The 13,881-nt window shown below is 39.9% G+C and overlaps 1 protein-coding gene across 1 annotated transcript; it reads left to right on the top strand.

Annotated features, from left to right (window-relative positions):
- Positions 1-8,170: 8,170 nt before the first annotated feature.
- Positions 8,171-11,855, top strand: LOC103998297 (LIM domain-containing protein WLIM1). Its single transcript, XM_009419736.3, has 5 exons — positions 8,171-8,455; positions 10,183-10,279; positions 10,354-10,397; positions 10,516-10,605; positions 11,368-11,855. Exons 1-5 carry the CDS (start codon positions 8,312-8,314, stop codon positions 11,611-11,613), a joined length of 621 nt encoding a protein of 206 aa, XP_009418011.1. The 5' UTR covers positions 8,171-8,311; the 3' UTR covers positions 11,614-11,855.
- The last annotated feature ends 2,026 nt before the right edge of the window (positions 11,856-13,881 follow it).

The following is a 13,881-nucleotide window of genomic DNA, read 5'->3' on the forward strand; positions in this document are numbered from 1 at the left end:
ACTTCTGATTAAGGGGAAAAATAAAAGATGATGTGCACGACTCTTAATGTCATCCCACCACCCTCGCAAGCCAACGTAAGCTACGCAAACGCTTGTTGTGTCCGTTGATGGAGCACCGCGCTCTCGTCTGCTCCTGTTACCTGCTGCCCCTTTGCTCACTCGCCCATGTATCCTCCAATGCTTCGCACTCCTTGAACCGGCACCACTGCCAGAGACTCCTCTTCTTCTCTCTTACCGACACGAGGCAAAGAGTTCGAGGGTTTTATTCATGACCCTCTACCCGAAGGGGGGGGAAGGGGAGGATGAGGGAGGACAGTTCTAATGCAGACTTAGGCGCAAGCGATGGCCCTGGCGTTTCGTGACCCTCGTCCCGAAGGCCGCGTCCGAGGTGCTCGACGAAAGGCCGAGCCCAAGTGGTGCAACATGAGGAGGGAGGAGAGTTTTAAGGCAGCCTCAGGCGAATACGGTGCACCCCGTCCTTTGCCGTCAATAAGGTTGCATCGTTCATGGTGCCAGTCTGTAACGGACAAACTTTTAAACAAGATGTTGGATGTAATGCTTATGTCTGTCCGTTGTCTTTTGACATGTTCATGCCTTGTACAGCAGGTAGAGGGGCGACCGAAGGCTAAATAGTCCCATGTTAGTTGGGTTGATGGCCTCTTTAGGCTTGTAAATAAAGGTGCCGCACGACTTAGGCAAAACCAGCTAAGTCCGTGTCATATGGTATCAGAGCGGGACAAGCACTCATAGAAACACTTGACATGCAAACGTGGGGGACCTAGCGGGGCTGCGTTGAGGGCAGTCAGCACACGCGCGACCGTTTGAGGGAAAACGGGCATGGAGATGTAGGGAAAAGAGTCGCTCAGAGGAGCGGGCATCTAAGATTGGCATTCAGACGAATGGCCAACCCTTCGCGCAAGAGGCACCACGAGAAAGGCAAGCTTGGAAGAATTTGGAGCGCACAAAGGTTGGGATGGCTGAGTTTGAGCTACGGCTCAACGTTGACAACTATACTTGATGGTGCTCTAGGCAAGCGAGGCGCTTGGCAAGAATGAGACCATGCAAGGTAAAATGAGTTGCTCAACGACCAAAAGAGTTATGCAAAGCTCACAGAGGTGAGGGGAATTGCTAACTCGAAGAATTTGGTACTCATGCATGGGCTTGTATGCGGACGACGGAATGTTCGTGGCCATCCCAAGGCAACCGAAACTCGGCACCATGGAGCATTGAAACTTTCTCTTCGGCATATGAAGGATACGTCCGTCGGAGGCTAAAGTGTGCAACGAGTTCAGCATGTTGCTAGGCCTTGAGGGGTGCAGCAGGGGCTGTATTGACATAGTGTCGCAATCTAGCAAGTGCGTTTGCAGGAGGCAGAATAGTGCACAGTTTGTTCAGCAGATCGGAGTAGTCCAAAGGGATGGTGGTCTCCGAAACGAAGAGAGATATTGCTCCAATGGGATAGTTATCCAGGAGGGATAAGTCCCGGCTCTCCAGAGGGAGAATCATGTGAGACGGACCTCACATGTTGAGGAGGAGTACCTCAACAAACAACAACTCCACGAAGCTCGATGGACTGAGCAAGCGACGAGGAGTTGTCGCATGATCTCGCTCGAGAGAATGCATTGGTGGATGCATTGCGAGATCAAGTGGGGGAGCGACCTAAAGCAACTTAAATGAAGGCACACTAGGAGTCGATGTAGAGATCAGACTCAAGGGAGGGCTGACCCGTGGAATGGTGGGCACGAGGGCCACCATCGACTCAATGCAAAAACGAGGAGCGGAGCAACTTGGGTGTAACTTGGCGAAGTACCCAAGCCGCATGAAGGGAGCCAGCATAGAAGTTGGAACATGGAGCAGAGGCACAGTGCTTTCCTTAGACAGAGGTCAAGGACATGAACTCTTGCAGAGGCAAGAGTAGGATCATGTTGTTCCATGGGTCCTTCTTTCTGACGGAGCGGACTCATCTTGCATGGGGTCAAAGACGAAGGGAGCTTCGCGGCACATGCACCTTAACTCGGAGAAGCATTTGATGGAGGAACTAAGGCGACTCAATTTGCGGAGGCGAAGTTGGGTTCAGAAGGGCCTTAGCACGGGGCAAGAGGACGCAGAGGCGGGTACTCTTGAAGAATATGCCACAGTGTTGCCATTTGAGTTGCTATGAAGGAAGCAGTGCGCAGCGGAGATTGTGCTGGTAGGGGCAGAGGCCCAGGATCCAGACAATGGTGCACAGATTACAGTGAAGTCGGTGGACTTCGAGAGCTACTAGGCGACGGACTATCCTAGAGCGGTGCTTCATCTAGGTGTGACCCAGGAGTGGGTGGATGAAGGTCGATTGCCAGAGGAGCGAACAAAATCGAAGGTGGAAGGGACCCTGCGATCCATTGGCAGAGGCCACACATGGAGGGTTCACAATTCGAGGTTATTCCACAAGGATCAGAATGCAATGGAGATGTCACCAGGAGGCGACATGGTCCAGCGGATCGTGGTGGAACAGTTCGTGGCAATGCGATACACACGACTATGTCCCGTGAGGGATGAGATCATATGGAGGTATGATCGGGAGTTACTGGAAGCTCCACTTCGGTGAACAACACGACGGCAAGAAAGGCTATGGATTCAAGGAGTGAAGGCCATGGTACCACAGAGGCGGGTCTTCCGGGCGTGCATCGAATTTTGCATCGAATGAAAGCCTTGGTCATCAGCATATGTGGGGCTGTGTTCCACCAAGGGAAAAGTTCGAATGCAAATACCAGTGAGTTCCATGGGAGGGACTTGATCATACAGAGGTATGATCGAAGCAGCTGGAGAGTTGGACTGCTCCAGAGCTCATATTCGCTTAAGGGAGCCCGACAAGTCAGAGGACAAGGTCGAGTAAGCGAACGTTGCTACCAAGGAAGCTAAGGAGAACAGAATCGGTGCAAACTCTACAACGTGATGGCAGAGGCCATGCATGGGAGTTGCAGTCTGTCTTTCCATCGACCAAACGGACTGCTTGGAGAACACAGTGGTGTTGAAGCAGGGGGTCGAAAGGGGCGAGGAAGCGACGACGAGTCCAGAGGGACTTAGCTACCCAAAATCAAGCATCAGTTAGAATGGAGGTGGACTCAGAGGAGTGCCACGGAGACATCTCTACTGATTGTGAAGAAAAGGGATACAGAGGCGAGGCGACGGATAGTAGGGCCATGGGCATGGCAGCGCCATGGTACCGCAGAGGCGGGACTTCCGTGCAAGTCATTGATCCCTTGCTCTCATGGAGGGAGAGCGCTTGGTCGTGAAAGGGGCCGAGGAGGTGGAGCATGCAGAGGCAATCTCTAAGTACCGAGACAAGGCTGAAGGGCAGAGGCCAAGAAACTTCGTAAGACCGGTGTCAACAAGTTTCTCATCAAGATAGCCGTAAGTGAAGGACTTCGGGTCATGCAAGAGTGCACGACCAAGGAACGAAGCAGGCAGTACGCGGTGTTGTACCTTTGCTACTTAGTGGAGTAGGCGGCAGGGTTAATGGAGAAGACGGTACAATCCCAGAGGCGACCTCATCTATCAGAGAATTACTCCAAGTTGGGGTGAAAACTTTTCGCATTCCAGAAGTTTGATGGCATTGAGAAGGTGAATCACAGTAGCTAACTCAATGCAAGGAGTGCAAACACTTCAAGTGCTTCAGAAGTGTGAGCAAAGAGCAGGCGAAGACCAGTAACCAGCTCGATGCATGAAGTACAACCTCGAGGAGGCGGGCGAAGTCAAAGTAACCTTTGCCTTCTCAACTCTTAAGAGAATGGGCGAAACCGAGTACCTCAATTCTTTTATCTATCCAGTAGAGGAGCTCTGCACAAGTTCAAAGACCCTTCGAAGATAATGGAAGACAATAGTTATCAAATCCTCACCAACGGTGATCAGTGCTACTGAGAGTAGATTGTCCGCTTCATTTCCCAACGAAATGCCAATCAAAAGCGGAAGTGATGCGAACCTACTTGGATGTGACAACTAACTGAAAGAAGAGTCAATGAGCAGATTTTGTGGAGGAAGGACCCAAAACTTCAGAAGTTTGCGAGACGATGCTCGTTAAAGCTCCAACAAGCATCCACCCAGTTTAAGCAGCATGTGGAATTTTTAAGAGACTGGCGCAATAAGGATGGTCTTTTCCTTCATTTGGCGGATCCGCAGGAATCAACAAGGATCAACACAACTCAGCCAACCCCACACCAGAGTCAGAGTCATTGGTGAGTTGAAGCAGCATGGCGGATCAAAGGTTCGACTACTCAAAAACAGCAGCGGAGAGCAGCTGGGAGCCAGGAGGCGCATTGCAGCTGGAGCGGAAGATTGAAGACTCAGCAAAGGCGAAGAGTTGCAGTGTTCACAAAGGCTTCGACGAGGATGTCGAAGGGATAAGTGGGGGAGAATGTAACGGACAAACTTCTAAACAAGATGTTGGATGTAATGCTTATGTCTGTCCGTTGTCTTTTGGCATGTTCATACCTTGTATAGCAGGTAGAGGGGCGGCCGAAGGCTAAATAGTCCCATGTTAGTTGGGTTGGTGGCCTCTTTAGGCTTGTAAATAAAGGTTGTGTCATGTGGACACGTGCGAGAGCTTTTCGGTCTGTAATGGACCATTTTACCCTTTGTTGTGCCACTGTTCAGAGCTTGTAAAGTCTGTTTGTAATTTGCATTGTTTATGAAGTGTTTTTCGGACATGTTTGCTCGCGGATCCCGATTGAGGCGTTCTCTTTAACCCGTTCTCTCTTTTGTTGGTCCTAAGGGACAATGGGAGGCTTCGGGAAGGCTGACCTTTGCGGACGGACACGCAAGGGTGCCGCACGACTTAGGCAAAACTAGCTAAGTCCGTGTCAGGTCGGGGCGTTCCTCGCTTCTACTCTTAGTATGCGGTTTGCTTCACCTCGAGGCACTCGAGTTAGCAAACGTACGTAGCTTTACCTGATTTAATCTTTCTTTCTATTTTGTTGGCCACGCTAATAACTTGTTCGAAATTAATATCTCCTATTGTGGCGGCGTTGGTCTATGAGTAACCGGGTCGAGTCATCGTAGCACAGCGTACTTGATTATCTCAACGGGAAACTAGAACATGTTAATGCATGTGAAGTGCAATCCATCGAGTTCCAAAAACCATGGTGTCTACATTTTCAAACTATATAAATATTTCTAGCTAATTTTCTACATCTTATTGACATTGTGTACCTGAACAATACCTTTAGGTAACCCACAATCATCTTGGTTACTTTTTGGTTTGAGTTTTAATTAGTCGTAAATTTGTGCATCCTACATAATGTGAAATTTCAATTTCTTGGTGCCATGTGCATAGCGTGTGCCTAATGCTACAAGAATTCAGTTCATATCTAGCAATCTGAACAGGCCTTTTCAGCCTGGTGGTTGCAAGTTTACTCATGGCATAGCTAAAGGATTCAGCTTCTGGGGCCAATAGATCTTTCCCTGGAATTGTGGTGGCCCTTCTGTCATGGTACTAATCTGCAATCAGGTGCTGCTTTGAAGATTGAATGAATGTGACATTCAGAATTGTCGACTTGTCAGTGTGATGACTTGATATGCTATATTACTTATCATGGCATTCTACAGCCCAAACAATCGCAACCAGAAGTGATTTGATTTGTACATGATTTTATTTTCATCAGTTTATTATAAATCTAATATCTGAGTGACCAACAGGCAGAATACATTGTTCAGTAGATATGGCCATGGAAGGATATGACCCTCCTATAAGAGCATTTTCCAATTATTGGAATTTGTTTTCAATAATGAAATAGACACAAGATAGAGAGAATATACCACTTTCTTGATAAATCTATTAAGTGATGGAATAACCAATACTAAGATATAGTTATGAGTTCTTTGAATGGCTCAAAAGTCCTCAAAGATGAGAGTTGCTGGTACATTCTTGAGCTTTGCCAATCTTTGGTGAATGCCTTTTGTCTCCTATGGCTAATTTGCTGGGTTTGGTCTTCAATTTAAGTCAGCTGAATTTTGAGTGTCATATAAATTAACTTGCAGTGGAGTTTACATTAACCGAGAATAATAATTGTCTTTTCTTTGCATGCTTGTGAAACATGCTACGTCACTGTTGTTGCATAGGCACTTTTGAAGTTTATCCTACAGTAGGAAACTATGAAGAATTTGTAGCAATTGAATGGTTGACAAAATAAAAAACATTTAGGTAAAGTTGCTGAAGTAACGGTGAGAGGGAAAAAGGTTAGAGAAAAAGCCTCAAGAAGAGTTATAGTTAAATTAGTTGGCAAGTGAGCTCATTCCTTTGTTAAGTGATTGGGACAAGAATACTTCCTAATTTAGTTTTTCCTGTTCTCTTATCATATTCTTGTAGCAATATATCTGACTGAACATCTGATGTCTTCGATTACATTTATCTTTATAAGTGATTATGTAGCCTTTCCTGTTGGTAAGAGTTTCATTCTTTCTGATGATTGCAGATCAATTGATTATTCATTGGTTTGTTTTTCCTACAGCTGTTTTCAGCATTAGGATGACTGCAATATTCTGTTTCTTTCATTTTATTCTTTTGGCATCTGATAAAAAACTAAGATTCTGCTTACTGTGTTTTTCAGATATTTTAATGAGAAATGAAGGTACTCAAGAACTCCAGCTGAAAAAAAACGAGGCTGTTTTCATTCTACTTTTTGTAGGCAATCAATTTGTTTGTGCCTTTTAATGAATTAAGCAGAAATTTATCTTGGTAATTCCTAAATTGTTGAGTTTTGCAGGGTGCAAAGGCTATTGCAGAGTCACTGAAAAAAAAGATCAACTTTATATATCCTAAACAAGAATATGATTGACTACTATGGCATTCTTGTTGGTCAACTATATGATTGCTTCTGCTATCATTGTGTTAGTGGGCATTCACCTTCTCATGTGAAGACCAAATGACTGAAGGAGAATAACAGAAGCAAGGAGGTGTTGATTCTAATATGACAACAAGGCTGTCAGATCTGATTGTATGATTTAAGGTCAGGTTAATGGAATGACCAATTTTCTTTCTTGTAACTTGTCTGAGGAACTAAATCCATTAATGGTTTAAGTGATAATTCGTTCAGTGTCTAAAACTCCACCAATGACCGGCAGGGTATCCAAATTTAACAAAGAGATCATGTTTTCTCGTGTGCTTAGGTTTAGTATGTACAAGTATGTATGCATAGGATAGAGTCATACTAGTATAATGTTTAATATACTGTAGCAGTCAAATAATAATATGTATTTGACTTCAAAGATTTGGAGTTTTTATGGGTTGTAGTTAGCTGTGGATTGGGATAACACTGATCTGCTTGAGCTGTAAAATAATGTATATACAAGTCCGAGTTTGTATGAGCTGTAATGTGCTGTGGATGTTACATATAATAATAGCCCTTTGGCTTCCCATATATGTAGAAAAACCAAGTTTGCCAGATCAGTTGAAGCAAAACCATCTGCAACAAAGTTGCCATCAACAATTGGCAGAAGGATTCAATGCATTTAACAGTGGAGATTTTGGAAGAACCATTTGGCAACCACATGACATTTAATAGTGGACTCATATCAAGTAGTCACTGTAGCTTCCTGCTTTTTTCACTGTATATTATTCACTCGGATGTTTGACTCTATGCATAAATATGTAATTTCTTTAAAATATTAGTTTTTGATAGTTTAATCTCTAAATACAATAACAAATCATAATGTCTCAATTATTTGGGGTTGATACATTGATGTGAGTTATGTAACAAATAATATTCTTAGTTAAATTAAGAGTATTTAATTTTTTTTTCTTTATTTTTTCATTAATTATCTCACTTCTAATTTCAACATGTACATGTATTTTAAGTATATTCCGTCGAAGTTATATCTAAATAAACACAGTGATCTCAGCATTCTCACCTCTGTAATGTGAACATCATATAGAGTTCGAAGGGAAACCTTGTAATATTTGTATTAATCTTTTAGAAGAAAACTAGTCATTCTTAAGAATTCAATATAGCAACAACATGTTATTAGTGATCAGAAGAGAAATGTTTTGTGTTTGGCCAACGCCGGCGCCGCCAATGCGATGGAAAGTCAACCCCCCTGAGCTGCCACAAGGAACGAAACAAGGAAAATGATCGCAGAGAGAGATTACCACCGACTCTCCCTCATGCTGCGGTTGTTCTTCTGAGCTGACCAGTCTCAGCTGAGCTGTTCTCTCTATCAACGAAAAGGCCAAACAAGTACCCGGAGACAAACGATCCTCTGCGCTCGTATCTGTCATCAGGCCTTGCATCGCTGCCACCCCTCTCCCTCGCCATCGTGCAGCGTTTGACTGTCGGAGATGGCGTCGATGCTGTTCGGAGGGACGACGCAGAAGTGCCAGGCGTGCCGGAAGACGGTGTACTTGGTGGACCAGCTCGCCGCCGATGGCAGGATCTACCACCGAGCATGCTTCCGCTGCCACCACTGCAGGGGAACCCTCAAGGTGATTCCACTGTTCTTCTCTCTCTTTCTCTTCTTGGATGCCATCTAAATACTCTTCTCAGTCTGTCCGTGTTGGACTCTGTCTACATCAAAAGATTCGAAAATATTCTACAGGTAATTGGCTTAACCATGCATGAAACTATCACTAAGAAATATGTTTCATCATTGCATGTTGTGATGATTATGAGTAGAACTCATCTCTGTTTGATTGAGGGGTTTGAGAAATCTTGTATGTATAACATGAATTTTCCCTGCTTTCTAATTCTTAAAGAGAGACTAACTTGCCTTAAAATGATTGCTTAAGTTGCTCGTTCGGTCTCTTCTTTGTTTCTTTCTTGCAATGAGAATGTATGCTACTCGATTGTGTCTGATGAATAAAAGCAATAGTATTCCTTTGTTTTTAGGATGAATCATGATTTTTCCTCTGATTTTTTTTGGTTTAAGAAGATGTCACAATTATGAATATGACATTGACAATGAATACTAATCTCAACTGATTCAATCATCCTGAGCAAGCAAAGGAATTTCTATGCTTTGATTCAATATCAATGATTCTTTGGAAAACACTAAGGCCATGAAAATATGAACAGTATATATATATACAAAAAAAGAATGTACCCAGTACATGAGGCTACCGCCAATGCGGGCATACCTAATATAAAAACGATGAACAGTATGCATTATGATAAATGGATATTAGTGCTTATTTATCTATCAATAAACAAACGTGAACATGAAGCCACCATTTGTGAACTCTATGTATTTAGCAATTGTTAGAAAGAAAGAAAGAGAGAATCTATTTATGAAAGCAAGACAACATCACCAGGTACATATGTGATGGAACTGTCATGCCTGCCATATGAATACATTGTTTTTCTGGTACATTGTCTTATACAAGTCAATGAATGATGATCTAATGTAAAACAAGTTTAAATACTAATCAATATGTTGGTCAAAAAAATTGTCAGACTTAAATGACTGAAAAAGTCGAAGAAAAAACCCATGTTCGACGCACACGAAATAAAGTAAATGTAAAATAGACATCGATAGGTATAATCGATACAGAAATCAAGTTGCTTATTTGAAAATTATTAGCATTGCTCCAAAATTATCCTAGGTGCCTGATACCTAACATACTCGTATTCATTTAGTTTAGCACAAAATGTTTTGGTTGATCTCCGTGTCACTTAATTTCCATGAGTCATGTTGAGTGCAGCTGAGGTGAGAATGTTGAGACAAACATATCTATCTACCATGAGAAGGCAATGAAGGTTTCATAATCCACAAGAGGTTGCTACTCTGCCATTTACGTTGGAGTCAGCTTCTTGCTTTGAGATTCCTTCAGTGTATCACTTCTTTGGCATCTCAGAATTATTGTTTGGCTTTGTTTCACGATAACTTGCATAACCTTGCAAATCATTCATTAACATTTCAAGATGAGCAACAAAGAACTTTAGGTTATCGAACTCCTCATCGAGTCCTTGTATTTATTTTTGTGTTATGTATCATTTAGGCTGAGACATGTGGTAAAATTTTTGCTAATTGTGATACAAGACCGATCGATTCTATATGAATATATTTGTATATGGCAAACATGAATGGAATACTACTCTGATAAGGTTTTTTATATGTATATATCTGCGTTATGTGTACATTTGTGCGTATCACGGTGTGTGTATATATATAGCTCAAGTACATCTTGCTGTCTTCAAAATGCTCATAATGCAGTTCAGCAATTATAGCTCTATTGAGGGAGTTCTTTACTGCAAGCCTCACTATGATCAACTCTTTAAGATGACTGGCAGTCTGGATAAAAGTTTTGAAGGTATCTGATGACTCTGATAATTCCATGATACATTGTCATGCTTATGTGCTGACAACATACTCGAATTGCTGTAGGAGCTCCAAAATCTGCTAAGATAGACAGATCTAGTGGTCAACAGGTACAGTGAGATCAAAGCAACTTATCATTTCCATGCAATTATGCATATAACTTAAATACACTGATACCGAAATGATCTGGCACAGTTTTCTTAATTACGTATTTTTCATATCATACAGGGTGTTGCTAACAGCAGATACGCGAGTATATTTCTCGGCACACGAGACAAATGTGTGGAGTGCAAGAAAACGGTGTACCCAATTGAGAAGGTACATCTGATATTTCCTATTCTTTTTCTGAAACGTGAAGAGGTGTCAGATTGTTATATCAGACTTCATTCTGTTCATATAGTCCCTCAAGTTCTATCAGGATCCATTAATTTCATCTATTGGACTTAAACGCAAAGATTTACCAACAAGTTAGTGTTCACTGCGATCTAATGTTTATGTGCAATATTTGTATTCCTCATTTCACTCTGTCTGTGCGATTTCACATATACCTAAGTCATAATTTTGGTGCATGATTATCTCCCAATACATTGCATATTTTTTGTGCTAAAGAAGTTTCAAGCAGAAATATATTAGTAATTTGCAAAAATAACAGATTTAACAGTGTTTACTTTTAGAGAGGTGTGCCGAAGAACTATCCAATCATCAATATATAGTGGAGAATTCCCTCTTTATTTATCTGTGATTTGATATGACTCAGAAGATCATATAGCTGGATTTTTCTCCCATTAGGTGAAAATTTCTGAAAAGTTAGGAGATGTCGAACATCATTTCCCGAAGCCACATCATACAAAAAATTTTAGAACATGTTAGAAGAAACTTGCTGGTAGAAACTCTTACATAGTTGATGCATATGATCTTGTGGATGCATTCAGAACAACAGATTTGTATGACATTATCATTCACATTTAGCAACTCGACTAAATAGTTCGACGTAATATCTGTTGAAATGACAGGACTGTATCTATATATCTACATCTGATCCATACAAGATAATAAGTGACATGTCTTCCCTGTTTTCAGGTGGCTGTTGATGGAAACTCTTACCACAGGCCCTGCTTTAGGTGCACCCATGGAGGTTGCACCATCAGCCCATCCAACTTTGTCACACATGAGGGCAGACTCTACTGCAAGCACCACCATGCTCAGCTATTCATGACCAAGGGCAACTTCAGCAGCTTCACAAAGGTTGAAGAAGACAAGCATGAAGACATATTACTGCAAGTGCCTTCTGATCATGTTGCGGTTGAAGGTGGTCAAGTTTCATGATCTCTCCAGTGTTCATTCATCAAGCTCATGTGCTTCATCTTCCCTTGGCACACACATGAAGGTCTGCAACAAGTTTATAGTAGCAGAGAGTGAAATTGCATCGTTATTTGGATTCTTAATTTTTGGAAGAACATTAAGAATGGGGATTGCATAAATCAAGGGATGTTGTATGTTCAGATCTACTTAAAGGTGTGATATTGGGCATATCAACTATTAATCTATCTTGCCTTAATACTTTCTTAAACCCAAAAATAAGAGTGGTTTTGATGTTGGTCATCTGTGTTGTTGTCATGTAATTGACTTGTTGAGTCTACTAGTGATGCAAACTGCTTCACTTAATTGTAGTTACCCATCAAGCCTCTATGAGCCTATTTAATTTTTGTTGCACTTTCAATATAAGGCTAAATTAGCACGTTACAATATACCTCACTTAAAATATTTGATCTTTAAATCGAGGATAAACATATCCTAAAATTAGATACTAGCATACATAGTGCTCGTGAGATATGACTCAGTGACCTAATGATAGCTCACGTTATGACATTGGTCTTTTCTGTTATTATGCCTAATACTAAATTGACTTTAATATAATTTCTCAATTTATGTGTGTCATCGTTATAGAAGGGTCATGCTAATATTGTTTATAACTTTATATTATTTCAATTTTATCATCTCTCTCCTAAGAGATAGGCAAAATCGTTACTTAGTTTATTTCCTTTCAGGATAATGTTTGGAACATATGATTTAAAGTCTTCATTGGCAAAATCGTTATTTAGTTTATTTTCTTTCAGGATAATGTTTGGAACACATGATTTAAAGTCTTCGTTGGCCGCATATGATAAAAAAAACCACTATTTTATTAACTAGAGTTTATAAAGATTAAACTTTTCGATCGAATTGAAATGGTTCTATAGAGATTTTAGTTAAAATTATTATCACCTATCTTTCCTGCTAACCTAGAAATGCTGAGTTAATACAACATATATACATGGAAAAAGATGAGTTCATTAAGTTTTTTTTTTTTTTTTTTTTTTTTTATCAATGGAGTGAAATGGATTGAGCTATCTCATAAAGGAGCATGAAGAACAACAATTAAAGCGAAAAGAAGGGAAATTCATGTATATGTAATTATCGATAAGTAATTGATAACATCATTAAGAAAAATCTGATTTAGGGAAATTCCCAATAAGCAAAAAAATCTTCCTACTGATCCGTTTATGATGGATACATGAATGAGGAAAATATGGATCAAAACCTTTAGATATATTTATTTTATTTTAATGAAAAATATTTTTTTAACTTATTTTATTATTTTGGTTAGGTTAAAGTATGAAGAAAATAATATTCTATGACTAACAATCCATTTTATTTTCAAACCGATCAATCTATTATTTATTTTATATTAAAATAAGTCAAAAGTCAAATATTTTTGCCAAGTCCTGGGATAAAACAACTTTGTAGTAATAATCTTGATGGGTTTGCAATGATAACTTAATGATAATATGATTATTAACTTAAATATATTTATAGTTAACTAATTGTCTAGCTTAAAGAATGACCAAAGTCACACACAATCATAAAAGGATATTATCCGAATGCATCAAATAGTTATAGTAAATTCTGACTTGTAGGATTTTTATTTTTCCAGTGATATGCGCATATCAAAGTAATTGTTTCTATGCCATACCATAATGAAAAAGTAATTTTTATTTTCTTTAAAATAAATATAATATTTTTTTCATTCCCATAACATAAGCTTAATTAGTTTTTAAGATTTAAATATATGATATATATATATATATGATTATTAACTTAAATATATATATGATTATAAATATATATATTATTAATCATATATATATATGATTATTATTATATATATATATATATATATATATATGAAAATATCCTCCCCACTTTCATTTTATAATATGATTATTAACTTTTATATATATATTTATTTATTTATAAGCTTCAGAAAATAGAAGTAATATAAACATTCAAATTAATTATAGGAATGAAAAGGGTTAGAACCAAGGTGGGACAAAAGTTCACTAGAGGTTTGGTAATCAATGCTAAATTGGAAATCAAATCCGGATCCGATAACTAATTATTTTGAATTAATTGAAACACCTAATGCTTTATTGGGGATTATACATGTAAATGGCACCATATCCGGCCTTTGAGAAATCCATGTCACTCTTTAGAAAACTCTTTTTATAGTGATTTATTCAACCTAAAATCATTTTTTTATAAGAAACCACCCAA

This window comes from Musa acuminata, chromosome BXJ3-9 (assembly GCF_036884655.1).
Source record: "Musa acuminata AAA Group cultivar baxijiao chromosome BXJ3-9, Cavendish_Baxijiao_AAA, whole genome shotgun sequence".
NCBI classification, from domain to species: domain Eukaryota; kingdom Viridiplantae; phylum Streptophyta; class Magnoliopsida; order Zingiberales; family Musaceae; genus Musa; species Musa acuminata.